The sequence below is a fragment of the Lathamus discolor genome, chromosome 3, assembly GCF_037157495.1.
Source record: "Lathamus discolor isolate bLatDis1 chromosome 3, bLatDis1.hap1, whole genome shotgun sequence".
Lineage (NCBI taxonomy): Eukaryota > Metazoa > Chordata > Aves > Psittaciformes > Psittacidae > Lathamus > Lathamus discolor.
This window is the reverse complement of record NC_088886.1, coordinates 88,390,041-88,417,549: the sequence shown is the minus strand read 5'-3', so window position 1 is coordinate 88,417,549 and position 27,509 is coordinate 88,390,041. Positions and strand designations below refer to the sequence as shown.

Genomic DNA, 27,509 nt, shown 5'->3' with positions numbered 1-27,509 from the left:
CATTCCTGTAGCACTTGGGAATGTGCATCTGGCAAAAGAAACCTGCTGCCTTTGACAGTTTGATGTGATGATATGCCAACCCTGAATAGCTTGCAGTGCTTCTAGACACCACATCCCAGTGCTGTTGATCTAGCAATATTTATTAGCATTAAAATTTAATTTGAAAATGTTTTTAAGTAATTAAGGCGGGGGGGGGGGGGGGGTTACAAAGCAATTGCCTTCATTTTTTTGGTGGTGTGCCAGTTTGAACCATGTGCATTTGTCACTGTGGTCTCTTTCTGAAGTATTTCTATTTAAAATCAGTGTTTGTTAAGATCTACTTGTGTGTCTGGTCTAACTTTCATGTTAGAGATGTGAAAAAGCAAGAGAACATATGCAGGCAGCAGTCTGTAAGTTTTACACTCTCTGCCTTACTGCATCCTGTAGACAGAGTCTGTGTGGCTACAGCAGTGTTTTAATTTCATGTTTTAGTTTTCAGTTACACATTTCTGGAGTCTCCCTGACCACTGCTGTTACCTGATGGCGCCTATATTTCATCAAGTTTAGACAAGCAGTCTACCTGGACTTAGGCCCAGAGGAGCTGCTGTAACTGATGAACATGATCCTCTCGGCCCAGGAATCCAAGACCTGTAGTACCACAATTCCCAAGGGAATTGAAAGACTGTATTCAGGCCTGGCCTCCTGCTTTCTGAAGTATCTTTGTTGTTTTTAATATAGTATCGCCTTGTACTGATGGGTAGGGTACCTCACCACAACTAAAATCCGGTATTAGTCTGATGATAATTAGGATAAAAGATTCTTTTTATCCTAGACTGCAAACAGAAGCAGTGACAAGCAAGAGCACAGGTAGCAACAGAAGTTACTATGACATCTCTTGATTATTGCTTACAAATAAAGTGACAAGTTATTAAACAAAATAGCAAAAAGTGTTGCAGCACTAGTGTTATATTGTTGGGGTTTTTTACTCCACTGTCATTTTCATGCTTCCGGAGTTTAATGGATACAGTTGCATATTTTAATACTGTTCTTGCATGTTTCCCTTTAATCCATTTCATTCTGTTGGAAAAGCTGCGCTATATAAACATTGTCTATTATTTTAGCTGCAGAATATTATCAGGTGGATTTTTTTTAATCTAAAAAATGTTTTTAGAATTTTTTTATGATTGCGGAGTGAATGTTTGTGTTCAGTGTAATTAAATTTAATGGCATTTCCTGTACCTTTTAGTTTGCTCTGATATGCCTTTATTTTCATCAGAGTTGTAAGTTTGACTTTTTTGTTTTTAAAAGCATTGAGTTGGCAGTCAGACACAATTCCACTTTAAAGCACTGAAATCATTGTCTTCAAATTCTTGTAAATGTGGGGAACATGTAGTTTCTGTTTAATGCTCAAGAGCTATTTATTCATGTTGTTTTGGTTTGTGTTACAGAGGTTTTTTCCTTTTGTAAACTTAAAAAATGAAGATGGAGAAGAGTAATTAAAAGCTGCTTCTTCCTTCCTACTGCAGCTTTTATGTCCAGGTCAACCGGAGAGGCAAACGGAACATATTAGTTACTCGTTTTAGCTGCATACATCTTTGCTGTTCTTCATTTATCTTTTACTGCTCATGTTTACTCAACTAACATGTTATACCATTACTTGTAGATAGACTTTTTTCTTGCTTCCTTAAGAAAACATGAGGAAAAATTCGCCTCCAACTATTGTTTGTTTTTCTGTTATTGTAACAGTTTGTCTGACTTAGCTCAGGTTTAGAAAAATAAATGTTTACCCTGGAAGGAACTGCAGTGGCTGGAGAACTTGTAAAGCTCTGGGTTCAAGAATGTGAAGACTGAGCAGATAAGGATGCTCAGATTTACTTATTTAAATCTAGTGACTAATAAACATCTGAAATAAAGATGCCATTAGTAACAACTGATTATTCTTTTTCATCTTCTAAGGAAATACAGGATCGGCTGTAGTGCAGTACAGGTATTGTATCGTTCACTTCTTTCAGGCTTCTTGTCTGCTCAGGTTTGACAATCCTGGTATTTCTGAGTAAGTTTGGGGGGATTTTTTTGCTTGTTAAAAAAAAAAAATGCATGAGAAAGAATCTTGTCAGATCTTTTTATGCTCAAAAAGTTAAAAGTACAATCATGTGGTATAATTGCATTAAGGGTTTTTTTCCAGTCACTAGCAAGGGAGAGTTACTGCTTTTGCTAGACAAAGTTCATTCCAAGTTTTTGATTCTTAGAGGGTGCCTGAGGAGTGAAGCTGAAGTTGTTTGTTTGCATCCTAGCAGTACTCGGAGGCCACAGGCATCAGGTTTCTGTTGTCTAAAAACTAGAAATCTCCTGCCCTGGACACTGTACAGAAGTTTGCAAAACAAATAAGGGAGAGAGGCTTTTTCCAGCGCAGAGTCTTTCTCAGCTCACTGCTCAGTTGCAAATCAGTTTCCTGCATCATCTTACCTTAGTGTCTTGTGGACTTCCCACTTGCTGGGCTTGGTGGTCCTGGTGAGAGCTGTCCTTGAGAACTCGCCTTCTTCAGAAGTGGGAGCCTTTCCTGCTAGTCTGCTGTGGTCCTCACAGTAAAAGTTCTGCAGCTGCTTGGCTGAAGAGAAGGCATGATATCAACACAGAGTGGGACTCATGTCCCTTGTGGGACTAGGAGTCAGGAGCTAGGGATTTTGAGGCTGATGGTATGCATGGACTTGGGTGAGCCACTGAACATTCTGTGTCTTTCTCCACCTACAATGCATATATTTATCTACCTTGCAGGTGCATTGGTTGAGATTAATGAGTTGTTTGTAAAGCACTTCGAGGATGAAAAGCACTATAAAAATGCTAAGTATTATTATGTATGAGCTCTTGAGTGCATAATGGCTGTTTGCCTGCCAGTATTTAAAGCAATTTGTTGCACGCCAAATATGAAAGGCACTGTATGAAGTCAAGTTCTAGTTTCCGTCTAAGAAAAGTCACTCATGTCACACCACTGGTCTTCGGTATTATCTAGAGTGAAAACAGACAAGATTTTTTAAAAGGAACCATTTCAAAACTTTAAAATTCTGTTGCTATTAAAAGGGTTTCTTCTTAATTGGTCATTTCTTACTCTTTATATGTCCTGGGTTCTGTTTGCCAGATTCCCAGGTCTTCTGCTTTCTTCTGTTTTGCCAAATGCTTCTTCTGTCCTTTCTCATGCTTCTGTCTGAACTGCCATAACTTTTCTCTGCCCAACCTTTCTGACTGTCTCTGCAGTTATCACCAAAGCTCCTGCTCTTTGTGCTCCTTCTGCTTGGTGAGTCTTGCCACATTGCACAGGTTTCCTCAGCCCTTCATCTGCCCGTCCCTCACTTTGGTCATTCCTGCACCCAGGCTTCTCCTGCTCTACTGCCCCAAGGAGCCTCCTGCTCTGAGTGTTTGCTGCCAGTGCTGCATGATGTGGTGCTTCTATTCAGGTTGCTTCCCAATAAATGTCAGAGTGAACTGCCTGTTAGGCTGGCAAAAACGGCCACAGAAGCAGCAGTGCTGCTCTGTGTTTGAGAGCAGACCTCCCTGTCTGTGACCTGTTGGTTCACTGATCTTCAAGCTGTTTGAGCATGGGTTTTTCTAAGCATTCTTCAGTGGCAATGTGAACTCCCATGTAGGGCTCTTCAACAAATTGATAATGAACTTGCTTTGTGAAAAAAAATAAAAATAAAAATCCCAGGTTTTCTGAAATTACAAGTTGAAACAACTGCATGTTGTTTATTATTTCTAACCCTAACCATTCTATGTATCAGCACCATACAGTCTGTCCAGCTTGGATAATAAAATACTTTGACCCCAGGTATTGTGATCTGTGACATCAGGTTAGAGATGTGAAAGAAACAAGCGCCCCATCCTAAATAGATTCACACTTATATATAATTAATTCAGTGCAGTTCCCTTCACTTTATAAGGTATGTCACATAATCAAAGAATTCATGTTTTAACTGTAGGAGTAAAATGTGAGAGAGTAGGTTTGAAAATTCATATACCACAGAGTGAAGGTCTTGTAGTTTATCATATGTAGTTCAGGCAGGAAAATACAGTATGTGGCTATGTTTGGTATGATAAGAAGTGTCAGAATTCACTGTTTTGTTTTAGTTATTTCGTTATCATGCTGTGTTTTTAAAAGGATCTTGGAGAAATTGTTTAAGATAATATTTACAAGTTTATTGGCAAAGGGCTTTATCTGTATGATAACTGGCTGTTCCTTGGAAGCGGTTATTACGTATGTCCCTGGGCAAAGGAAGCTGGAAATTTTTTTTATTTTTTGAATTCCTTCAAGATCATTCATATTAAAAACATTTGACTGGAAAACAATCTGGAAATTTTTTATGACACAGAAATGAAGTATGGAAAGTTTGTTTGTTTATTTCATTAAATGACTTATTCCCTGGGGAGTTCTTATTTTAGAGCCTCAGTAGATGCTTTTCCCTTTACTTAATTTCTGAACAAAGAGGAAAATGTTGGAAACCAAGTGTTCAACAAACTGCCCGGCTGCATGGAAGCCTTAGAAAAGGGGAATAAAGGGCTCTTCAGAGGTCTTTTGGCAGGCGTACTTTGTAGCATGCAGCCTGAGAAAACTTTCATGAGTGTTTTTGAAAGTCGCACTGTTCTCTTTCGAGTTCAGATGATAAATAACCAGCCACTCCAACCAGCTGTATAGTCTCCAACTTTTTTACACTTTAAAGATGTTTCTTTTCAGGTACTCATGGTTAAAATGCTTGTTTAAAGCTATGTTTCAATTTCAGATCAAGCTCATTTTGAACCATGAAGGAGTACTGCAGTAATGAACATGATCGAAGTTTATAATTAATACTTACAGCATATCAGATGTTCTTTAAAGGAGCATGTGCACTTACATTGTCTGTTTTCATGTTTAGATGTACATAAACTTAAATTAGGTCTTACCTTATGTATTTTTTTTCATTATGACAGTCAACAGAGGTGGCATAACATTGAAAGAAAATGGCAAAGAAATAGTCTGTTTCTCACATAAATTCCAGCTGTTCAGTCTCAGATTTTCTGACAGACACAGGTGATGAGAAGAGTTGGAAAAAGCAACAGTGAGGTCCTAACCTCTTTTCACAAGTTGCATAAATGAGTTGCCTTATATAATAAATGCTGCAGTCACTGCAGATCTACTTGTATGCTGCTTGGGTTGGTAGCTCTTGAATGTGCTTGTAAACTGGTCTGGAGTTGTTGAGGTCATTCTCTACTGGACAAAGTGGGTAGTCATCTTGCAAAGATGTCCTGGTTTAACACTGTGTTGGTCTGAGAATTGAGTCACACTGTTCCATCACGGTAGGCGGTGATAAGGCTTAATTTCACTGACATGTGCATTCTGAACTAGCACCTGTGAGGTGACTGGGAAGGTCTCACCTTTGCGAACGCTTTCTGATTTTTCTGCACTGATTATTATTAACATACTTCTTATGGCTTATGACAGAGACGTAAAGGAAATGGGTGTTTTTTAAAGAAATAAATAGTGTGACTTGTCCGGGTTTATAAAGATTCATTCCTGGTCTGGCACACCCTGCTAATTAGGCAGAAGCTCAGCTCATGAGAAGAGTTGTCTTCTGAGAAAGCTTAAATTAGTTCCTCATAAAGGTCAAGTTATACCAGCAAGAATTACTTGGTGCTATAGCTCTGTCCCAGTGGTTTTCTGAGTAGGATTGTTATGTTGTCTGAGAGTTTTGGGTTGTAGAGTACTTTCCTTAACTAATACATGCTTTCCAGGAAAACTTTAATTGCAGAGCAACCCAAAGAATGCAGATGTCTGTTTCTAAAACCAGCTTGGTAAAGACAGTCTTGCTTTTGCTCATTTAGGGTCTGTTTTGTCCTAATAACTCCTTTGTAAAACTGTTTACAAAATCTGGTATAGAATAGGAAGGTGGAAGACAAATTTCGGCAGCTTTTGGTGCAAGTATCCTCAGCTGTGGGAACCAGCAGGAGTTTGCAAACAGGTTGGTGGAAGGTTGGCAGCGGGAAGTTCAGCCAGCTGAGAATAATCTGCTGGGGTGGCTGAGGTTGAGACACTGATTCTCTCCTGTCCCCTCTGGTGTGACAAGTGGTCATGGTGGGCTGCCATGAGCACCATGAGCAGGCACAGCAGAGGCACATTGCTTCTGCTGACTGTGCCATTACAGGGGGATCAGCCACATTGGAATCAACGTCGCTATAGCTGTTTGCTCAGTGAATGCGAATTGGGAGTCCCAATGTTTATAAAGCTGTGGCCAGGGCCATAAAATTTGCAGTAGGCCATGTGGATGGATTGAAATGGACTTCACATTTTCCATAATCTCCCAATATGTGTCTGTATCTTGTGTGACACACAGAAAGCTATGCAGTCTTTTTTCCCAGTCATGTTCAATCTTATTTAGAGGTAATAAATGCCCCTTTTTTTTTTTTTTTTGTATCAGATTGAATGAGAAGCCTTTGCAACTTTTTTTTCTTTTTATACAACTAGTATCTTTTTGTTTGTTTCTTGTGTCATTTCTGCCTCCAAAGCTGTTTCTATCTAACCAAAGCCCCGAATAAATAAACACATAAGTGAGCTATGTTATGGTTGAAACATTTCTCACTTGCAAGAGCCTGGCTCCTGTCAGAGCAACTGGGAGATCCAGCTGTGGGCTCAGGTTGCTGCCCATACCAGCCTGTTTCTCCAGTGCACAGTACTATGCAAATCTGTATATTTAAAGCACAAACCTGTAACAACAGTAGCAAAAAAAGAGAGTTGGGGTGGATGTTTGACAAATCACACAAGACATCTCAAAGTTCCAAGCAGAGTTTACAAATTAGTAATTAAGTGGGATGTCCCATGGAGAATTTCATGGATTACTGCCCAGCTTTGCAGACAAGGTAGCTAAGCCTGGTCTGAAGGAATGCCTGTCATATTTAGGTGGCAAGTTAGATTATCTTCATCTTGTTGAAAGCAAAACATTTATTGCTTCTTATAGATTTACTATCTGTGCAGAAAAGAGCTGTGTAAACTCTTTTCAGTCTAGAAAAAAGAGTTGGAGACCTAATTTCTTGTGAAGACCCTTTGCTTTTTCTATTTTAGAAAATCAAATGGTGGAGTAATCCGATAAACTGTACAAAGGGAGTGAATAGGGTGGTGAGGATAGTTTAGAAATGAAGTATTCTGCTTTTTTAGGTCGGCCTGTGTGGGGAGTGGCTGTCATGAGCCTTGCCATACCTGTCTTTGGTACGCCATATGAAGTAGAGAGGTGTTATGTGGGTGACTGATACCTGCAACGTGTGCATCAGGGAAGTGACTGGGAGCAAGGTCAAGATTTGATACTACCTGCAAAGGTCAAGACCTGCAAGGTCAAGAGAGGTACTGCCTGAAGTACAGCTAGATGCATGATCCTCTCTCTAGGAGTTACGCAGCTGCCGTAATTTGTGATGGATCATCTTTGTTTCAACAAGATGAGTGCTGCTTGCAGTTCCTCCAGGAAATCTCCCACAGAAGTAGCTGGGGTGTTGACCACAGGATATGAGGCCGTGGAGAAACCCAGAGGTCCTTCCTTACCACTCAGGGCCCCCATCTAGCTTTTGGGATCCAAATGTGATGTTTTCTCACTGGAAAGCAAAGGGCCAGATGGGCAGGGCTGGAGCCAGTCCAAACATGTGCTTTACAAACTTGCAGATGTGGAATGTCTGTTGTCTTAACTCCTCATGACGTGCATTCAATGGGACAGGGTGCAGGGGAAATGCGTGTGCCAGATATTCACCTGACATGGGCCGTCACACCATGAAATACGCTGACCTCTCTTCCATGTTCCCAGCACCTAGAAAAGGTCATGGCAAAGACTTTACCTTAATTGTCATAGTGGTAGTTATTGTTCAATTTACTGTAAATCAGCCACCAGCTCAGTGCTCGCTGATGCCTTAGCTCTGTGCACTGCACAGTTACTGCCTCCAGTAAAATATCGCTGGCTGTGCTGATATCAGTGTGCCTACATAAGGATGGATGTGGAGCACAGACACTGATAAAGCTTAACCATCCATTGTTGGCTGTCCAACCCTGATAAGGGAGGAGGTAAGGAGTCCCATTACCCACCTGCCCGTTGCCTCACAGCCCATGCATCCTGTCCCCAAGAAGTTTGGACTTTTGCTGCATTGTCCGGCAGGATCAGCCCAATGGTATGAACCATGGCGTGAGGTTTCCCAGGCAAGCTTTTCCAGCCCTGTTACACTGTAATATAATTAAACATGCAATCTCTGCCTTTGTAGAGATTTTGTGCCATGGCAGAACTTTTGTGTTTCAAACGATCTTGATCACTTCGGGGGTTTTTTAAACCTAAAGATAGATTTATCATATAAATGGGTCTGAATGTTTAGTACTTGATCATCCTGTTGCTTTCTGTGTGTTTATACTTATGTTCTTTCCTTTTAGCATTTATTAGAACAGCATCCTTTTCCACAGAAGTGCTATGTTACTTATAAATTGCCTTTTTATTTGCAATATAGTGTGTATGAAATTGGCCATAGATGATGGCTACATGGCTTGAGAGTAGAGCCCTTCATTTTGGTGTATTTTATAAACAGTTGGCAATAAATGATCTGATCCTGTGTCCTTTGACTTTAGTGGGAGTTTTCCAACAAGCGTATTTACGCAAGAGCAGCCCGTCTGCCAGCACCGCATCAGCGGGCAGCATGCCTTTGCATTCAGCACTGTTGCATGTCCCCGTGCCAAGAACGAATTTTGCCGATTCAAATTTGCTCAGTTTGTCAACACACAGCTCCCGTTGAACTTTGTGGGACAAGAATCAGTCTTGGCACGGGGCCGCAGGCAGCCTGGGGAGCGCTGCCCACTGCCAGCACCAGCGAGAGGAGCAGCGCCCAGCCTCGGCTCCACAGTTTGCGAGGGTCCCATCTCCTGTAGCATGTTTGCTGTTGTTTAACCAGTGGGAAGAGTCAATGATAAAAAGAGATTCCCTAGGTTAGTTTTCAAGGCTTGGTTTTGTCAGGTTTTTTGTGGCTGTCTGTATGATTAATGTGAATAGGAAAATACTGTTGACCCATTTAAATCATGTTAGACAACATCCATTGCTCATCTGCATAATGAAATACACACTGAACATTGCAGCCTAAGTATAAGAGCCAGTGAACTACAAAAATAATATTTTACTCGTTTAGATTATGAAGTAAAATGTAGGACATTAGTACTAATCATAGTATTGAATTTTAAACCATGCAAATTGTAATTGTCAGTGAAAAAGAACTATAAGTTGAAAAGGCTATTAACATTTCAGCTTTAACGGTTAATATGAGTAATTTTTTTTGCTAGTGTGCAGCTTTGAAAAGTCTATGTGCAAAGCGCTTAATAGTAAGTGCAGGAGTGTTTGGTTTACATCATTATTTAATTTCGGTCATTAAAGAAATGTTAGAAATATTAATTTGCAGTATTAAAAAGTATTAACAATTTATATTACAAAGTATAAATTGTGATCTTTACTTGGATAAAATAAAATTTAAAAGGCAAATTATTAGTAACCGAGAGATTAAATCATTTTAAGCATTTATTTAAGTACCAGAGCAAAAATGAAACCTTTGAAACTATTGATTTTGTTAAATCGAAACATCATTTTCAACATTTCTAACTAAATACAAATTTTAAAGTACTGAATTTAGGCTGTCAGGTTTCTATGGTTACCTACCTTTCCAGCAGTTTGGTGAGATGTGTAAATAGGCCTATGAGTCACCTGTAATTATTTGGTTTTGTTTGTTATAGTTGTAATTCTGTGTTCAGTTTGAATCTAATATAGTTCACACCACATGCTTTGGTTTATGTATATTTTAGTCCATATGATTGACAGTGATTGAGCATTTCTTATGGAGTGCTTGGGGTTTTTTGTCATAAGTGATGTATGTTGGTATTTCTGAAAATGTAAACAACTTCTTCCTGTATCACTGTTTGATAAACAGGGACTTCTGTGATAAGAAAGAGGTCTTTGTAAATGTTACACAAGGAGATAAGTGAAAAAAAAAATAAAAGTAAACCAGCTACCAAACATTATACCATACTCTTCCAAATTCTGTCCGTACTCCTATCATTATAATTTATTCAGTGACCCAAATGCCATGTATTTATGAATAAGCTTCCAAGTTGCACATTAATAGCACATACTAATGACTGATAGGTTTAAAAATAAATGTTTTAATCACGATGCTACAAGTTATCCGCAGCAAGCTCTTGATTGGAACATCTTCCTTGTGCACAGCATCTTTGGGGGGCAGAGGGGGGAAAGAGCTTATTTCCACCACCTCCACCACAGTAGTTTGTTAGAAACAGCTGTAAACTCTTGCACCTCTCTGCTCATGTATTTTGAAGTCCAGGTTATAGGATGAATTCCCCAATGTTACACTCTTCACTCTAGCGAAGGATACGTACATGTTTTCTCAGTAAAGACTCACTGTCCTAATGTAACTTGTGTTTTCATGTGAAAACAGGACAATACAAGTAATTAGCATTTAATCCAAGGCAAGAAACACTGTTAGCTGTGATTTTTACCAGATGAATAGTAATGTAATCTTAATTTATTAAGGTATTCATGACAAAATTGCTGGCAGCCTACACTTTTTTATTATTGTTATTATTATTTTTGAGAGAAGACTGGCTTACCATTCAGAAATCATCTTGATCCTTACAGATTCAGCTGCAGGTATATTGAAAATAATTATTGCAATTGGTCTTATGTTCTGTGCGGGGAAAAGACTCCTGCCTGCCTATTATCTTCCTGTGTCTCAAGCTATGCAGAAAACCCTGATACAATGTTCAGGAACACTCCTAAATTTTCTGAGCAAAAATTACTCTTATTTCAGCAGCTTTGAAAGGGTGTCTGTGGGAAATGTTTTTTTGTGGTGATTCAGATGTGTTTTTTCCATTTCAGGTAGAAATTTAGGAGTTTAAAGTAGGATTTATTTTTAATGTGTAATGCTGTATCAGGCATGTATATAGGACATAAACATGCCAGTTGAAAAACAGTTGTTTCACAGCACACCTGAAAAGATTTTATCCCAGTAGGATTCAATGAATGTTAGAGCTGTGGGTGGGTGCATATAAACAAGACTCAGTATTCTGTGTATGTGTGTAAGAACTACTTGAATAGCTTATTATTTTAATCCGAAACAACTGCTATTTTTGAAACTAACTTGTTCCAACAGTTCTTACTTCCCTACAAAATCAAAATAATTGGTAACCAATCTTTCAAGCGAAAGTAGTTTCTCCAATCTTTTTAAAAACCTGAAGGTAGATAGATAATGATTGAAAGATGTATTTAAATATGTAAGCCTGAGCAGGTATGTTTCTCATTCCAATTTATTCTCTTTATGATATATTAATTTACTCAATATAGGAATGCAGTAACGTAAGAGGAATGTTTCTCCTGCTAGTCACAGAACTTGAAACTTGCCAGATGCCGTGATCTGGAGCCTAAATTCCCCTGATATTAACTGTGCGTGAAACTCTTAATATATTTAAGTCAGCTTTTGTACCTGACTTGTTTCATTTTGTTATGATACTGCTGTAGGCAACACTTTCTTTTTATTTTCTACTTGTGTTATTCTACTGGAGAAAGAAAATGCAGTAGAAGTAACACTAGGATGGAAGGCTCAATTGGAGAACTGCAATGTCCTGTTCCCAAAGTTAAGCCTGTACAACACAGTACCACTTCTGTAATTGACAATTAATTTCCTTTGGTATATGAATGAATGCAATTCAGATATAGTATTTTTTAAATCGTACAATAAAATGGGAAAGTGCTGTTTAATGATATCAGAATTTTACTCAGTCAATTTCTTAGATTGCCTTGGTGTGACTCTAAGCGTGTGTATATATATACATACACAACTGCTTAACTGGTTGAAGGGGTTTTTAAGGATATAAAATTAATTTTTCCCTTTTTTTCTTGTTTGTTAAAGTTGCACTCTTGGTTGCTGCTGATAAAAGGTGGCACTGAGCCAGCTTCCTGAAGGAGCTGTGGGGAGGGTCATGGCTTGTCATGACCTGGGCACCGTTACATGAATGTTGTTATTATTGAGATGAAGTACCCTTAGGCTGTCATCCTTCCTGTAAATAGAAGAGGTTCTGATTCTCTGTGGTTTCCCAGTTTACCAACTTGTAGAACAGCTATTTTGTTGGCCCTAAGTTTGAGTGAATAATGAATTAGAAGACCGGCACTATTCCAAAAGGCACTGATTCATCATTTTAGTGTGCTGGTCTAGACTAATAATAAGTAAAGCCAAACAAGAATGTACTTCCATATAGTTTACAAATTTGCAGCCAATTAAAAAACTCATTTGTATTGGCGTACAGCAAATACAAATTGTCTGGTTCCGCTGTCCGTGAAATAAGGTCAAAACTGTAATTAACAGGGGCATAACTGGTCCTCAGGGCCAACTTAACTTTTTCCGTGTCATGGAAGAGTCCAGTGGTGTTGGCAGAAGGGCTGCTTCTGCTCCCTTGGAATCAGTGGGTGTTCAGCCGTTGCTTTGCTTTATTGCCTCTTATGAGGGTAACGAGAACAGCAATTCTGTTAACACCTTTATTAACTAAACAACTTCAATCGTTAGTTTCCAGTTAATTTCAATTATTAAATTAACCAATGCCAAATTAGAATATAATGTTTGTGAGATACTGGCCCATGTTTCAGTTTGTACAGTCATAAGCATGCTGTTGTTGAGGTTTTTACCAATGTGTTGCTGTTGTAATTGAAGTCATATCTATCCTGATGAATATTTCATTTCCCCAATCATGTTATTAAAACCAGAGTGGTTTTACCCTTTCATTTCTGTTTTCTCTTCTCCAGTACCATCATGACAGCTGTGGCTGCGTCCTGTTTACAAATTGCTGCTAGTCCCTTTTTCAGTAGTCCTTGTGGGTTTTGTTTTCCCCTAATATGGGCAATTAGGAGGAAATATTTCTCACGAGCATGGGCTTGCTCTTCTCCTTGTCATGACACAGTCCTGCAATCCAGGAAACAGTGCTGTATGGTGTCCATGTCCACGATTTCCTGATGTGGGAAAAACGTGTGGAAAGCATCTGGAGAGGAGGAGACCCCCTTTACCAGCTTGTTTCCTGTAAGCGAAATTGGAAGACCTTGTCTGTGCAAATAGATTTCAAAATAGAGTCTGCCCTTTGACTGTCTCCATAATTACACAGCGCTCTCTGTATTTTATTTGGCTGCCAGAGCAGTTAACCCCTGGAAGTAAGGGGCTGATGATGGCATGACCAGCATGGGTATGCAGACATGACCATGTGAATACACTCTTGTTTGGAGCAGCCTGTCATTAAGACCTCGTTACAATATACTTTTACCAAATTTAAAGATTATTATGTGTTGGGCTGTGCTGGGTGCTGCATCCTTAATGTACAGAAAGCTCGGAGGTATTAGCTGCAAAACAGAAAAAAAAAGAGAAAAGGAAAAAAAGTTCTTTCGTGGCTTTGATGTAATCAACATCTGTCAACAGAATGAATTTGCTTTTGTTTAATTTCAAGGGCTCTTGTCCTTCTACTTTGCCCAATCAGTTTCAGCTTCTGCCTCAGGCATTTCCCTGTGTTGTTCTTTTTTTTTATCCTCCCCCCCCCCCTTTTCTTTTTTTTAAGCAAATGCACAGGTTATTGCTTGTGAAATGTGAGCTGCTCTTTTGCTACACAGGTTACACAGAGTTGGAGAGAACCTTTAATCTTTCCCATCCAATTTCTGAAGCTTGGACGTACCATTGCAACACGGGGATTACAAAGTCAGTGTTTTAAAAGACAGTTAGAATTACAAGTAAATGATCTTTCAAAACACAACCATTATTTTGGATTGGAACATTTGGTAATTAACAGTAAAAAGCTATATATTCTTACCTAGTTGCATTGGTTGGATTCCACATACCCATAGTGATTCACCCATAGTGATTGTTAAGAACTCACTTTACACTTTAGTCCTCTGAAGTTTCAGCAAAAATAATATTTGCACAAGAAGTAAAATTATAATATTGAAATGACCTGACAAGGCAAATTAAAATCTCTAGTGTTTTACTGTCAGATGCATGTATCTGAAGAAAATCTCCACAGTCATTCTTTTTTAAGTAAAAAAAAAAAAAAATCACATCTTTTGAAAGTAGTTATCAGAACAATGCTTTTGATGTTGTTAATTGTTCAGATACACTAAGATATACTTTATCAAGAGCAAGTTGATTTTATTTCCTAAAGGGACTAGATGTTAATTCTTGTAATCCTAAATAACTTTGGTACTCTGCTTCTGTTGATACTATGACTAAATCGTTTTTAAAAATGTTAATTTTATTTCTTGGCTCTTTTCAGATGTACCCTTGTATTTATTGTAGCTTAGAACTGTCTTGAAGTTTATCCTTTGCTAACATTTTTGTTAATTGCTTGGAAATTTGAACTCTTTCATAAATAAATACTCAAAAAAAAAAAAATGGTTTCTAACAATCACGTTTGATGAATCATGTAGATGAGCAGTTTTTTTCATGGCTACCCCATACCTCATTCATTGAAAACACAGCTGATAAATTGCTGCAAATGTTAAAAAAGAAGCATTAGAAAAGGGCTTATGTGAGAGTTCATTTCCAACATCTCCTGTTAAAAATACTTCCTGACCAGAGGAAAATCACATTCAAATGACTAAAATCAACTTAATTAAGGGTCATTAATAGAGATACACATAAAAAACTCTCCACTCTGTGAGTGAAATGGGAGCATTTCATTATATAGTATAGCATGCATGAACAGATAACAATTAAAATAGACCTAGAGTAAAAGGCTAATAAATATAGGGCACATTGTGCTACAAAATCAGTCACTTAAAAATGCTCCCACCCATCATCATACTTGAATTTTGTATTCAACCCCTTTGACTGACTCGTTTAAAAGAAAATGTCATTTCCTCAGAAGATAAATTCATCTGGTAATTCACAAAAGCTCACAGCGCATATTTATACTATTAATACAAATTAAGGTCTGTAAGGAATGCTGAGGAATCCAGCGGCTCCGGCAGGACATGCATGCATACAGATTGCACAGTGTGACTCACTGTCAAGTCGGAGGAGCAGTTGTCTGTAATTTTCTGTGCTCTGTACATCCTATCTGCTGATGTGATTCAGTAATGCTGGTAATGATTCGTCTTATTGCAGCTGCTAGTAAATACTCTGTTACTTGTGGCAGGTGACATAGTCTTTCTGTTGAGAGAGAGGAAAAATGTGTAAAAGGGTCAACTTTGCATCCTGGCTTTGGTCATGGGTTACCAGGCTACCTGGCTTCAAACTCCGGGCTCTCTCCAGTGACTGCAGTTCCCACTGGAAGCTGTATAAATCCTGTGTGTGTGAACCATCTTACAGTAATTAATATACACAGAAAGCTTAGCAAAAAGGATGTGCTTGAGTGCTAGAGTTGCAAAAGTAAATACGGCGCTGAGAAAAGCTTTGGTAGGTGTAAGGGATGGGGAGGAGGGAATATCTGAGCCAGACTTGGAGAATACAGCCAGTTGTTCCTGTCTCCAATGATTGATGATGTTGCTATATCGAATTAGCTGTGAATATGGGAGCTTAAAAAATAAAAGGAGCTGTGGAGGCATTAGGAAGGCCTTCTTAAGGAAGGAAGTCTGTGGATGGAGTCCAGATTTTCATTATATTTTAATGCCACTTTATTTCCTTTTATTTTTACTTTGAAGGAAAATGTTTTCTGCTATAATTTTTTATATTTCAAATAAAGGTTTAGTCGTCCTGTGTTTATAATTCTTGTGATGTATTTTAGGAGTCATGTTATACTACGGTGATATTTATTTTATTGTCGCATTTCACCTGTTCAAATAGTAGATATTCTTGTATTCGTCTGGTTTATAATGAGTAGTTAGAATAACAACAGACTACAGTGTCTTATTATCCTGTTATCTTGTGACAACACTTACAGTGTCTCTATGGGAGAACAGAGGCAAAAATTTAATTCCAAATAAAAAGCTATGCCTTCCAAATGTGGGACAGCCGATAGGCACACACCCATGAATATAAAGTGGTTCAGTGTACTTAAGAACACGTATTTGGACATCTGGAGCTTTATTGTTGAACAATTGACAAGCATACCTGCACCTTCCCCAATGAAAGTTTTACACAGTAGACAAGGTGCCCAGGCAGCATGCTATGTGTCAAGGAGAGCATTCATGTTCCCATATTCATGTCTGCACGGACTTCAGCTGACCACATCAGTGAGCATGGGTTTTCAATATATTCATAATACCTTCAGCTGTGGTAAGAGCAAGGTACTTCCACTTCACTCTCTAAAAGACCTGCTGCAGCTTAGGCAGCTTAGGCTAGCAGACTGATTGCTACTTCTGAGGGCCTAAAAGTTGCTCCCCTAGCAGATTCTGTGCTTCCAGCTTCCAGAAATGGGTGCAGACCAGCCAGGGAGTTTGTACAATGCTTTGGGCTCTTTAGATGCGCTTATTTGTTGTGCTGGTTAGATAGCCCACTTTCTTTCTTTTTTTTTTTTTTTTTTTTTTTTTATTTAATTGGACAATGATTTTTCTTCCTGTGAAGGAGACACTAAGGAAAGCAGTAGGTGAGGTTGTGATTAAACTGTATTTAAAACACCACCAAACCAATCCAGCCCTCTGTTAACTGAGCAGCTCTACTTCCATGGAGACACTCTCTTCCCTTTTGAAGTAGGCAACTTCCATTGGGGTACCCAAGTTACACTGAGAGCTTGATCTGAGCCTCACTCTCCAACTCTGCCTTGTTACTTATCAACAATTAAAAAAACCCAAACAAACCCAAAACCAAACCTGTAAAAATTTCCTTGTGTTGAGTAAAAGGATTTACAGCCTTTCAGATACTGGTAACTAAACATGGCATGAATCAGTGTGCAAAGAGACAGTGGGGAACACTTCTAAAGCAATCTTCATGCAACTGTTATTTCATTCATTCTGTGTTTTGTAGCTCCGAAAAAGGTGTATAACTTGAATCTCCTGTATAACACGGAATGCTGTAAAGTGCATGTGGAAGGGTGATTTCTGTATCTGGCCATGGCAAATGCATCCAAAAGAAAGGAAGGAAGGTACAACAAAATAAAAACATACAAGATATGGAAGAAACTTCTAAAAAAGAAAAAATCATTCTTGCATAGTACAAAATATTTAGTAAATTAAATTCTTAATTTCTGTGGTACAAAAGTATTTAGTTACTTCTGTTTAAAAGAAAACATGTTTTACTGAAGAGTAATTATTCATATGGGTCACTTCCCATAAAGGCTTGCTCTTGTATTTATATATACAGATGACATTTTTCAGAAGCAGATTAACTGTTATGTGAAACTTTCATTGCAGAAAAACCCTCTGTTTATATTGTAGAATGTTTAAGTAATGGAAATATGCACTACGTGCAATTGTATTTTAATTGGCAGTGTCAATAATCCTTTTGAATTTAGCATGTTTCCCAGTTTCAATACTAGCGTCATCTTTTGTGATGCATTGTTTTGGATTTGAAGACTCTGACAACCTTTGGGTCTCAATGCACTTTTTCCCGCTCTTTCTTTTTTCTCTCTTGTTTGGTTTTTGGTTGTTTTTTTTTATTTTTTTGAGAGGGGCAAAATGTTTCATTGCCTAACAGCTAAGTTTGAGCAATGAACACTGCTGAATTGTCATCCCAAATTCCCGCGTGAGTTAAATGGAAATCTCATTCAACTTACAAATTTTAATCTATTCAATTGCCTTTGGCCAAAATTAAAAATAACTTTTTTTATTTTTAATATAAAGCTTTTTCTGTTGTCTTCCTAGGCAGGACAAATTGAACCCCATTCCTTGTGTCTTGGCGCAAATGACAAGGGCAACATTAACTTGGTCATGCTCAAATCCATGACCAATTCTGAAAACGTACAGCTGAAAATACTGTCTGAAATCAATATTAAATCTTTTTTTTTTTTCCCCTTCTCTTTTCTTGTTATTGTCCCTTATTTACCATTTCACCAAACCTTGAACAGGACAGCTTCTAGCCTTGCAGGGGTCAGTTGGAGCATCACTTCTGGCTGCAAGCTTGGGGGAATTTACCTACACTGCTTTTTAATGCATTGAGCCAAAACAGAACTGGCATTTTGTAAAGCTTCAAAGTATGCTTTGGGGAGGTTTTTTGTTCTTATTGCTGCTTGGTGTTAATGCTCTGTCTTTAACAGTAAAAGGCTTGAACAATTTGAACTGCCCTTGGCCACTGCATGAGTTCTGTTGTTTTATTTTACATGATGTCCTTCTTTTTGCCCTTTCCAGCTTGTAACATGGTAGTAGAAAACAATGTTAACCATTTTTAACTTATCTGTTAACAGGTTCTGTGACTGGCTGCCATGTATTCTTTTCTTTGTGCAATCGTATCTACCTGCACAGACAGTCAAGCAATCAACAGCAAAGATGCTGCTTCTTTCAGGGACAAAGAAATACTGCTTATAGCGTAGTTTGGCCAGCCATGGTTTCTCCAGCTCACCCAGTTCCTAAGGTACTGCAATTTCTATTATCTAATGTATTCTTCAGTCATGTAGAGTTCAGCTGCAGGTATGATCAAGTGTATTCATTTTCCAGCAGCTGGGAGTTTGGGTCACTGTCCTGTTGCTTGATCTGGTATTTGAAATAGGAGCAGTGGTGAGAGAAGTTTTCAGCTGCCTACCATGTTAAACACAGTTATTAGGGAGTTTAAATTTGGGGCTTGTTCACTTAGGGTAGTATAAATGTGGAATATCTTAATAATCTGTCAACACTTTACACTTCTGGGTCCAGATTCTTGTTTTGGACAACTGTAGATGGTCCTACCAAGAGCCAGTAGGAATCATTAATGATCATTGGAGTCCTTTTCTGTATAAACCTCCAGCAAGCTAGTTATAAAAACATCTATATTTTGCTGAAGGTTTTGTTAATTGGTTATGTCAGATTTAGGAAGAGAACATACAATACCTACTGGTAGCTGCCACACAACCCCACTGCACATTCTAAGCTTGTCTTCACTGTGCCTGAGTGTTTTTTTTACTTGCAGCATGTACTTCTATGTACTTTAGAGCCAAAAGGAACTTTTTTCATGCAATTTTAAAATGTGTCCAACTTCTGGTTGCTTTTTTTTTTCCTTTTTTTTCTTCCCTTTCCCTCCTCCCCCCATTTATTTACAGCATGCAGATTAACTGTTTAGTATCTTTTCTTCAGGCAAAAGAAAACCAAAATAACTGTCCTAAACAGTGCTTCAGGATCTGTATTAGTACTTTTTTAAATTTTACTTTTCATCGTATTATAGATTTCTTATTCAAAATATAGAGTCTTTCCATGGGCCAGAAATACTTAAAAGTTGTTAGATAGGAAAGCAGATAAGGATGTAGGGCTCCTACACCTAAGGGGCTGTGGAAGCTCTGTGCAAGGGGAGAACATAGAGTTATATGCTTTAGATATTTTCAAAAGTTTAGAAACTGTGGAACTCTTTTTCCTGTATTTAAATGCTTCATTAAGGACAAAGAGGGAGAAATATATTGTCATAATGAAAAATTGTCTTCACAGATCAGAGTTCTCAGATTGTCTAAAAATCAGTCCAATTCTTTAACTCTAAAAACTTGATGGCAAAGTAACTGCCTCATACAGAATATGCCAGAAATCACACTGAAATAGCATGGTTGTTTTCAAGATGTTGGTGTGAAAGTGTATCCATAGTCATTTGTATCTATGCTGCTTTGGACTTCTACCTTAACAGATCTTGCAGGTCAGGAGGGTCAGGTCTCAACAGTTTCTAGATATGTGCCTTCCAAGGGGAAAGTGAGGGTGCTATGGTTATGGTTATGGAGTTGCTAATCCAGGAAATGGAGGGGGTTTTTACTAAATTAAGTCCCAGCCCACTGCAATAGGGTGTTGTTAGGGTCGGTATGCTGTTAATTTGAACAAAATGGAAATCTGAAATTCTGTTGACCTAAGTCCACTAAAGATAGTTTCACTTTTTATCAGAGTAGAAATTAAATACCTGTAGGAGTAACAGTAGTCCTATTTAAAACCCATCTAGAGCTAATTGGCTGTACCACTCTTTACCCCTACACCCTGCCAGTTTATGGTCTTCTTGTGTACAGCCCACATGCCCACTTTGGTTTCTGCTGTTTGATTCTGTATTCTGTGAACCTGATTCTATGTCCTGTGAACTCAGTGCAAAACTCACTCTGTAGCTGGCATGGTAGAGAATCAGCCTGGCTGTGATGGGCGAAGAGACTCTTCCTCAGCCAGTGGAACAGCCCAGGAACGTCCAGGAGAAAGTGTATTTGCATCTCTGTGCATTTAACATCTCTGTTACCATTATTATAAGTTTGTTGTATTTATACACATCATGAAACTGTTGTGGATTTTAAAAAATCAGAAATGAATTTTCAGAACTTTATGTGTGGGAAAAAACAGAGTTTATTGCACTTTCTCTGACACAGCATAATGTTGTAGATGGAGAAATTTGGGCATAGCATATGATCTAGATTAAGAAGTAAAAACTTCCAAATTAAAATAAGTTAAATCCTAAGGTTCTTAGTCAAAAAGCAATCTTGTGAAAGTTAATCAGAGTTTTATCTGAATGAGAAACTAAGGATTAGATCGGTTTTATTTTTGAGCCTAATTCTGTATGTTCTTCCCATCGGTCCCAATGTTTCGATGCGTTTTGTAGAAAATGTGCTTCTTTCTTTGCAAAAGAAAATGAAGAGTTTTAAAGTCTTTCTCACAGTTTTGCAACTTGCAACTGTCTGTGCTGGAAGTCAGCTGCAGTATCTGGGGTTTCAGCACTGGAAGGCTAACAGACTGTACAAGTCAGCAGTAACAGGCAATGTTAAGTTCAAAAGGGCAGTGGAAGAAATACTGAGGCAGCCTTGAGGGTTTGCCCTGATGGCTTAGGAAGGTCGATACTACGACAGAAAGGGCAAGCTGCCATGAAGCAGGAGGCAGTATCTGAGAAAATGATCCCATTGTCATGCTCAGTTTTCTGATCTTCATTTTCAATCCTTTTTCTCCAAGCACATAAAGAAGCCAGACTATGTGACGACAGGCATTGTACCAGACTGGGGAGACGACATAGAAATTAAAAATGAAGATCAGATTCAAGGGCTTCGTCAAGCTTGTCAATTGGCCCGTCATGTCCTGCTTCTGGCTGGAAGGGGCTTGAAGGTAACAATTACAGAAGTCCCATAACAGCTTGAATACATTTTATGCTTTCACTTGTTTGGGGTTTTTTTCTACCTTTTTTTTTTTAACTTTCCCTTAATGTGCATCCAACTTTTAAGTTAGATTGTGATAAAAATAAAGGATTTGTTAACTTTTGATTCGGTCCATAATATGACTTTTTAATTATTTCTGTATTTTGGACCTATGTAGTACTTAGAGTGGGTTGCTGGCTCAGGTGTAATGTCTCTCAGTCTGTAATCTCCCTCCATTAGGATTGTGCCAAATCATGTGAGTTTCTCATAAGGCCCTTGCTACACTTTTTCCTTTCATTTCATGGCCCATCTTCCTCATACATCATGCTTTCCAGTTTTTCATGTATGCAAGTTTAAAGGGCTGGGTTGCCTCCTGTGTTCCCATCCATCCTTTGGCCCCTCACTGTCCTGTGGGGTCAGGTGCGACTCCTAGAGCTCCCATTGGAAAAAACAGCTGCCAAATTCTACGCAGTTTTCTAGAGTGCATTGGTAATAAAGCCTCATGGTTTCCAGAAATGTTTCTACAGTATGCTTTTTGGGATACCTCCAAGTTAAAATGAACTGGGAGGAGTCTATTACCAGGTTTTGCAGATGAAGGAGTGCTTTTTTCGCCTTGCCTTGTTATTTCGTGTAATAGCATACTGGATAGGGTAAAATGGGTTGAGTAGCTACGAGATGCAGAGATAGATGGGGACTGCAGGTTAATGCCATTAACTTAAAAGGGGGGAAAAAATATCAGTTTACCATGCATTTTTTCTTTCAGCTGTCATCACACTTTCCAAGAAGTTTAATTCTGGATCTGGGTGGCTGATAACAAAACTGCCTATATCTTTAATCTTGCATAGGCTTATATGTACTTGTTTCTGAAGGATCATGTATACGCAGTGTGTGTTTTGAATGCGAACAGTTTTTCACTAATACTCTTTGGTTGTTATCATGTTTAAAATGCATATGTATGCAGCACAGTATAGCTTATGATGCAGTTCATAGTATGTGCCAAATCATACATAATAGCAAAATACTGCATAGATGTAATGAACATTTTGGAGCAAGAAGGTTTATATAAGCTAAGAATTACATGACCAGGAGCTGTGGACTGGGAGGGAGGTGACATTAGGAGTTGTGGTGCTGAGACCACTGCCCAGGTCAGCTGGAAACAGGTGGTGAGCACTGTTTTACACCAGTTAAGTGTTTGGCCAGGACCCTCCCTCACTGCGACAGAAAGAGTCTTCTACTTCCCAGCCTGATGTTGCATGTGGCCAGTTTATACCCATTTGTTCTTGTGCCAACTCCACTCTTTAACCTGAACAGCCTCCTCCCTTTTCTTGAGTCTGTCCCCTTCACATAGTAATAGAGCTATTACAGCTTTCAGTGCACCCGGCTAAACAAACCAAGCTCTTTTAGGCTGTTCTCATAAGGTAAACTCTGCATTGCTGTTTTATTTGAAGAGCCCAGTCCCTCCACCTGTTCCTGTCATCTTGTTGAACCCCCCCTGAATGCAGCCCTCCAAACCAGCTTTAGTTAGTGGCAGTAACGTTCCCCAATATAACAAAAGTGCATTATAATGCATGGATGCAGAAAGACGAAGTTTAGGCTGAGTGTTGTTTTGGTACTAGCATTCACTGCCTGCAGGACTTAAAAATACAATGTGGTATTATATATGACAGTATTTTCTAGGTTTGAGTTAATGATTTTGAAATAAAACAATGAATTTCTATGAAATGGAAGTAATTTCTTAGATACCATAATATTGCCCAGTCCCAAATAAAGGGTGAGGTGTGCAGTAGGTGCCTCCCCAGCCTTGCCCGGCTAGCAAAAGCTCTTTTAAAAGTAAAAGAGATACTGTTAAAGGCAGAACTTTTCACAGTGTAAGCCTGCCATTCAGAGAGCACAGATCTGTCTCCTGAGTGTCCAAAAGCCACATCAAATTCCTTGAGCAGAGCAGCAGCAGACAGCGCCCAGTCTGGTACATAACAGTTCAGTTTGTCTGTGGGCTGAAAATGATAGATGGGTGAGTGAAGGCAGGAGCAACAAACCTGTATTTATCCAGAACCGATGGCTGCAGTACCCAATACAGACAGCCCACTGTGGCTGCTGCTGCCATTCCAGCGCAGAGGCTGCAATGGCTCCTGCAAAGCAGGGGGGTTGCACAGTAACCCCAAATCCTGGTCTTGAGTGTGATCGTTGCTCCTTATCTGCCCGGCCATGTTTTTGTGCTGAACAAGATGCAAGCTGAGCAAAATCGGCCTGGTTTTATCCTCAGCACAGCACACAAGTGTACTCCACTCTATTCATTGTGCATGATCACTGAATATTTCAATATATGGATAAGTATGCCTCCTGCACCACAGCCTACCTATATTCCTTGTGTTACTAAAAAGGCCTCCAAAATCACAGCCACTGTGATTTTTCCTTTCCTCTGCCAAGACTGATCTTCATATGTGTACGAGGTATGATTTTCAAAGACTCAAAACTCATTCAAATCAAAATCAATTTGCAAAGGAACCCTCAAATGCACTTCTTCTCAATGAGGGAGGTTTCCCTACCAAATTTCAAATTTCAGCTCTAACCATGCCAGAGACAGAGTTGATCCAAAAGAAAAGCGAGAAGAATGTTATTTTAAGTGTTTGCATTTTCCACTCCATGGATACTCATAAAATGGCTGAATGATTTATGAGAGGGTTTTTTTAAATACGTAAAATTGTGAGAAAAAGATCAGTCTAGAAAACGTCAAGCATAAAAATGAATATTTCTAAAAATGATGGGTAAGTGCCTGTAGATTCACTGTGATCATCCAGGCTATGGTGACTTTAAGTAAAATATCCTCAAAATATGAAGCCAAATATTTAAATCTTTTATAAAATTACAGCGTACATGGAAAGCAGTTTCATAAAATGCACAAATGCATTATGATGAATGTCCTGGGCAGTTACAAGAGTTAAGGTCCTTTCTTTTACAAATCAAAGGGAAAGTAATAGTGTGTTTTAAATGACTGAAAGCATTGAAACCAGACATTTCAGCAGCTACTGAAACAAGGTGCCATGGAAAATTGGTGTCTTTGAGAAATCAGATGTGGAAAAAAGAATGGAAAGGAAGTAGACAGTATTGCAGGTTTTCTAGGAACCTTTAAGTACTCGATTTTACTGTATACTTTGTATAAAACCTTTTTCTATTTTAAAAAGGAAGGTTCAACGTATCAATAAAGTATATAAGGCAGTTTAGTGTTTTGTATCAAAGCAGTGTATTTGAAACATCCAAGATTTCATTGAAACACTTGGCTGCAATCACATTCTGTAAATATGAGAAACTATCTTTGCTTTTTTAACAGGATGTTATGTTTGATATTTTAGGTTGGCATGACAACTGAAGAAATAGATTCCATTGTTCATCATGAAATAATCAGTCAGAATGCCTATCCGTCACCTCTGGGCTATGGAGGGTTTCCAAAATCTGTTTGTACTTCTGTAAACAACGTGGTATGTCATGGTATTCCTGACAGGTATTTCCCCAATAATATACATTCTACCACCGGGAATGAAAATGTTAAACTGAAATTAATAAATTATGTTTAACATCGAACATATTTCAGCTTAACTAAATGTCATATACAAATGTATTGCAGATGCATATCGTTACCATATGATGCTGATAGATGTTATAGAAATTAATGTGAAATAGGAAAAAATATCCTGTTTGTGAAGAAACTTAAAAAAAACTGAAAAAAGCATAATGCCTTTAGAAATTGGTGTGTGGAAAAAAAAACCAAGAACAGTCAGATTTATTTTCTTTCCCTCCAGCAAAATAAGTACAGGGGCAGGAATAAATATATTTGAATTTATGTGTTGTTGTTGGGTGTTTTTTATTATTATTTGCAACACATTCAGCTACTCAGAAAGTAAAATATGAACCCTAGTGAGAGAAAAAGAATAATATAATGGCAGATTTTTGAGATGTTGATATGTTTTTCTGGTAGTCGTTTCTCATTATTTTATATTCAGCTGCGCTTGTTCTCTAAGTAGTGAGAGCTGAACATTAAAAATGGTTATTCTTTTTGCCTCAGCCTTCCTCCATCACAAAATATCTACCCCCTGATTTTTTATGTATGTGTCATTAGGTGTTTATTCTTATATCCCCTTTGTTGGGAACCGTCTGTCACTGTATTTCTTTTTTTCTGTTTATGTTTCAGTCGACCTCTTCAGGATGGAGATATTATCAATATTGATGTCACGGTGAGTAATTCATATAAAAAAATAGTCTTTGATGAACTTTAGAATCACTAGTAGCAACAGGAAGAATAGTGGATTGAAGATGAGGGAGGCACAGATGGATGTGCTGTTTACTTCTGAGCCAAGGCACAAGCAGCTGGTTTCCTTTTTTGTTTTTAACTGTGTGTTTATTCCAGCTAGACCCAGGCCTGACTTGAATTTAGGACTGGAATCAGATGCACTGAGATCAATGTTGGCCTAAGTGAAATGTCAACCCAATCCTGCTATGTGTCATGTTTTTGAGAAGGTGTAATTGTTATTGATCCACTGTGTAGTTAATGCAGAGCACCACAGTACTGGGCAGCAGCTGAAGATAGATATGTATGAGATGAGCTAACATGAAGAAAGCCAGCATTTTTCCTTCACTCTGCCAAGATTGATCTTCCTCTTCCTGCTGATTTTGAGTGGGGCCTGACATTATCTTACTCTGTCATTAGAGGCTACATTGGCCTGTGTATATCAGTCTATTTGGACAGCAACTCTTTTGCTAGCAGTGTTCCCTACATTTATTAAAATCCCTGAAGGTAGTGTTGTGTTCCATTTCTGGTATAAAAGCCCTGAATCTTTTGCACAGAAACAGAAATAGTGTGATATAACTATGACTTAATATTTCCAGAGAATGGTCAATTATAGCTATTTAAATAAACACCAGCTGGATTTTCTTAGGAGCAAGAAAATATGGAAAATGGAAGCCTAATTCTCATTTCATTTATATATATATATTTTAAAAATAAAAGCTGTCTCTTGCAGAAGCTTTTTTTCTTTTTACTGTGCATGGTTTTATTTTCCCAAAGTGCAATTTATTTTTAATATGAACACAGATATCTTTTGAATCCCACTGTTGCTTTGCAATAATATGTCACATACAAGGGAGTAACATCTCATAAGAACGAGCATTTTTAATCATTAAGGGAACTTTTGGTAACTTGATACTGTTTTCCATGGGTCCCAATTTCATACTGGCAGAAGTGGAAGAAATCTGCAGCAGACCTACCTCTGAGCATGAGATTCAAGCTAAAATATTTTTTCTATAAAAATTAGGGTCAGTGACTTTTTTCCCATGGTATCCGCACGTGTGATCTAGAACTGGGTTTGCTTTGGTTGTTTTTTTGATCTTTCTAAATTCTTTCCCATCTCCATACATTCTAATTGTGGATTTCTGACAATATCAGGTTTGCACAGTGTGATTTATCATTTTGAAAGTGTATTTTTGGCCTACATTTTTACTTTGGTGAACTGGTGTACCTTGGCTCATTTTATTAGTCTAAATCAGTTTCCAACAGCCAAGGATTTAACAGCTGATTTCTTTGTATCTCATTAAGGTTAATTTTATTTTTTTATCTTTTAGGGTAATAATGGTGCCATATATATACATATATATATATAACAGACACTTTCCATGATAAACTAAATGAAATATTTTTATATTAGTGCATATCCTGCTCACTCTGCTTTACAAAGTCTGACTAAATGTTAGTGATCTTTTTGATTGCACATTTTTATTTGTTTTCTGTTTAGCCTTGTAAAATTTAATAAATCTTGAAGTTTCTGTGAACGTGAAGACTCCTGCAAGGATGGGAATTTCTGATTATCTTTGTAAGATCTTTTTATCATTTGAAACTGAACTGTGCTGTGTTTGATAATTGCTCAGTTCCAAAATAGCTGAAGAAAAAAAGATTGCTTTTCAGCACCGCTAACTGATCTTTTAGCTTATTTTTAATGAGCAAATCTGGGACATTTGACAGGTGGACAGACTAAAAATCAAAGTAAATACTGCACAACAAATTGTTTATAATTGTGTACAGGCTCTATAAAATGACTAAATAATGTTCTGGTTATTGAGTGTAAAAACTTCATGCTATGTACAAATTATTTGAAGAAAATAAATCCATTTTTGCACAATTAAGGTGGTAAAATTTCATACATGAAATACAAATTTTATTGGCTGGTATCATATGGCCTTTAAAATGCATTTCAGTGTAGAAACAATAGCATTATCCATCCCTGAATCCTCAGCATAGCATAGTGCAATTTTCAGCCTGCCATTACCAGGTTAA

The 27,509-nt window shown here is 38.1% G+C and overlaps 1 protein-coding gene across 3 annotated transcripts in view; it reads left to right on the top strand.

The window, feature by feature from the left end:
• Positions 1 to 27,509, top strand: part of METAP1D (methionyl aminopeptidase type 1D, mitochondrial) — a 48,128-nt gene that overhangs the window by 8,169 nt on the left and 12,450 nt on the right. For 2 of the 3 annotated variants that reach the window (XM_065670378.1, XM_065670380.1), the window contains exons 2-5: positions 18,326 to 18,492; positions 21,009 to 21,158; positions 24,538 to 24,686; positions 25,374 to 25,416. In XM_065670378.1, coding sequence (XP_065526450.1) covers positions 18,326 to 18,492; positions 21,009 to 21,158; positions 24,538 to 24,686; positions 25,374 to 25,416 — 509 coding nt within the window. Of the gene's footprint in view, positions 1 to 17,007; positions 17,069 to 18,325; positions 18,493 to 21,008; positions 21,159 to 24,537; positions 24,687 to 25,373; positions 25,417 to 27,509 lie in introns of those variants that run through there. The other variant, XM_065670377.1, reaches the window with a different exon arrangement.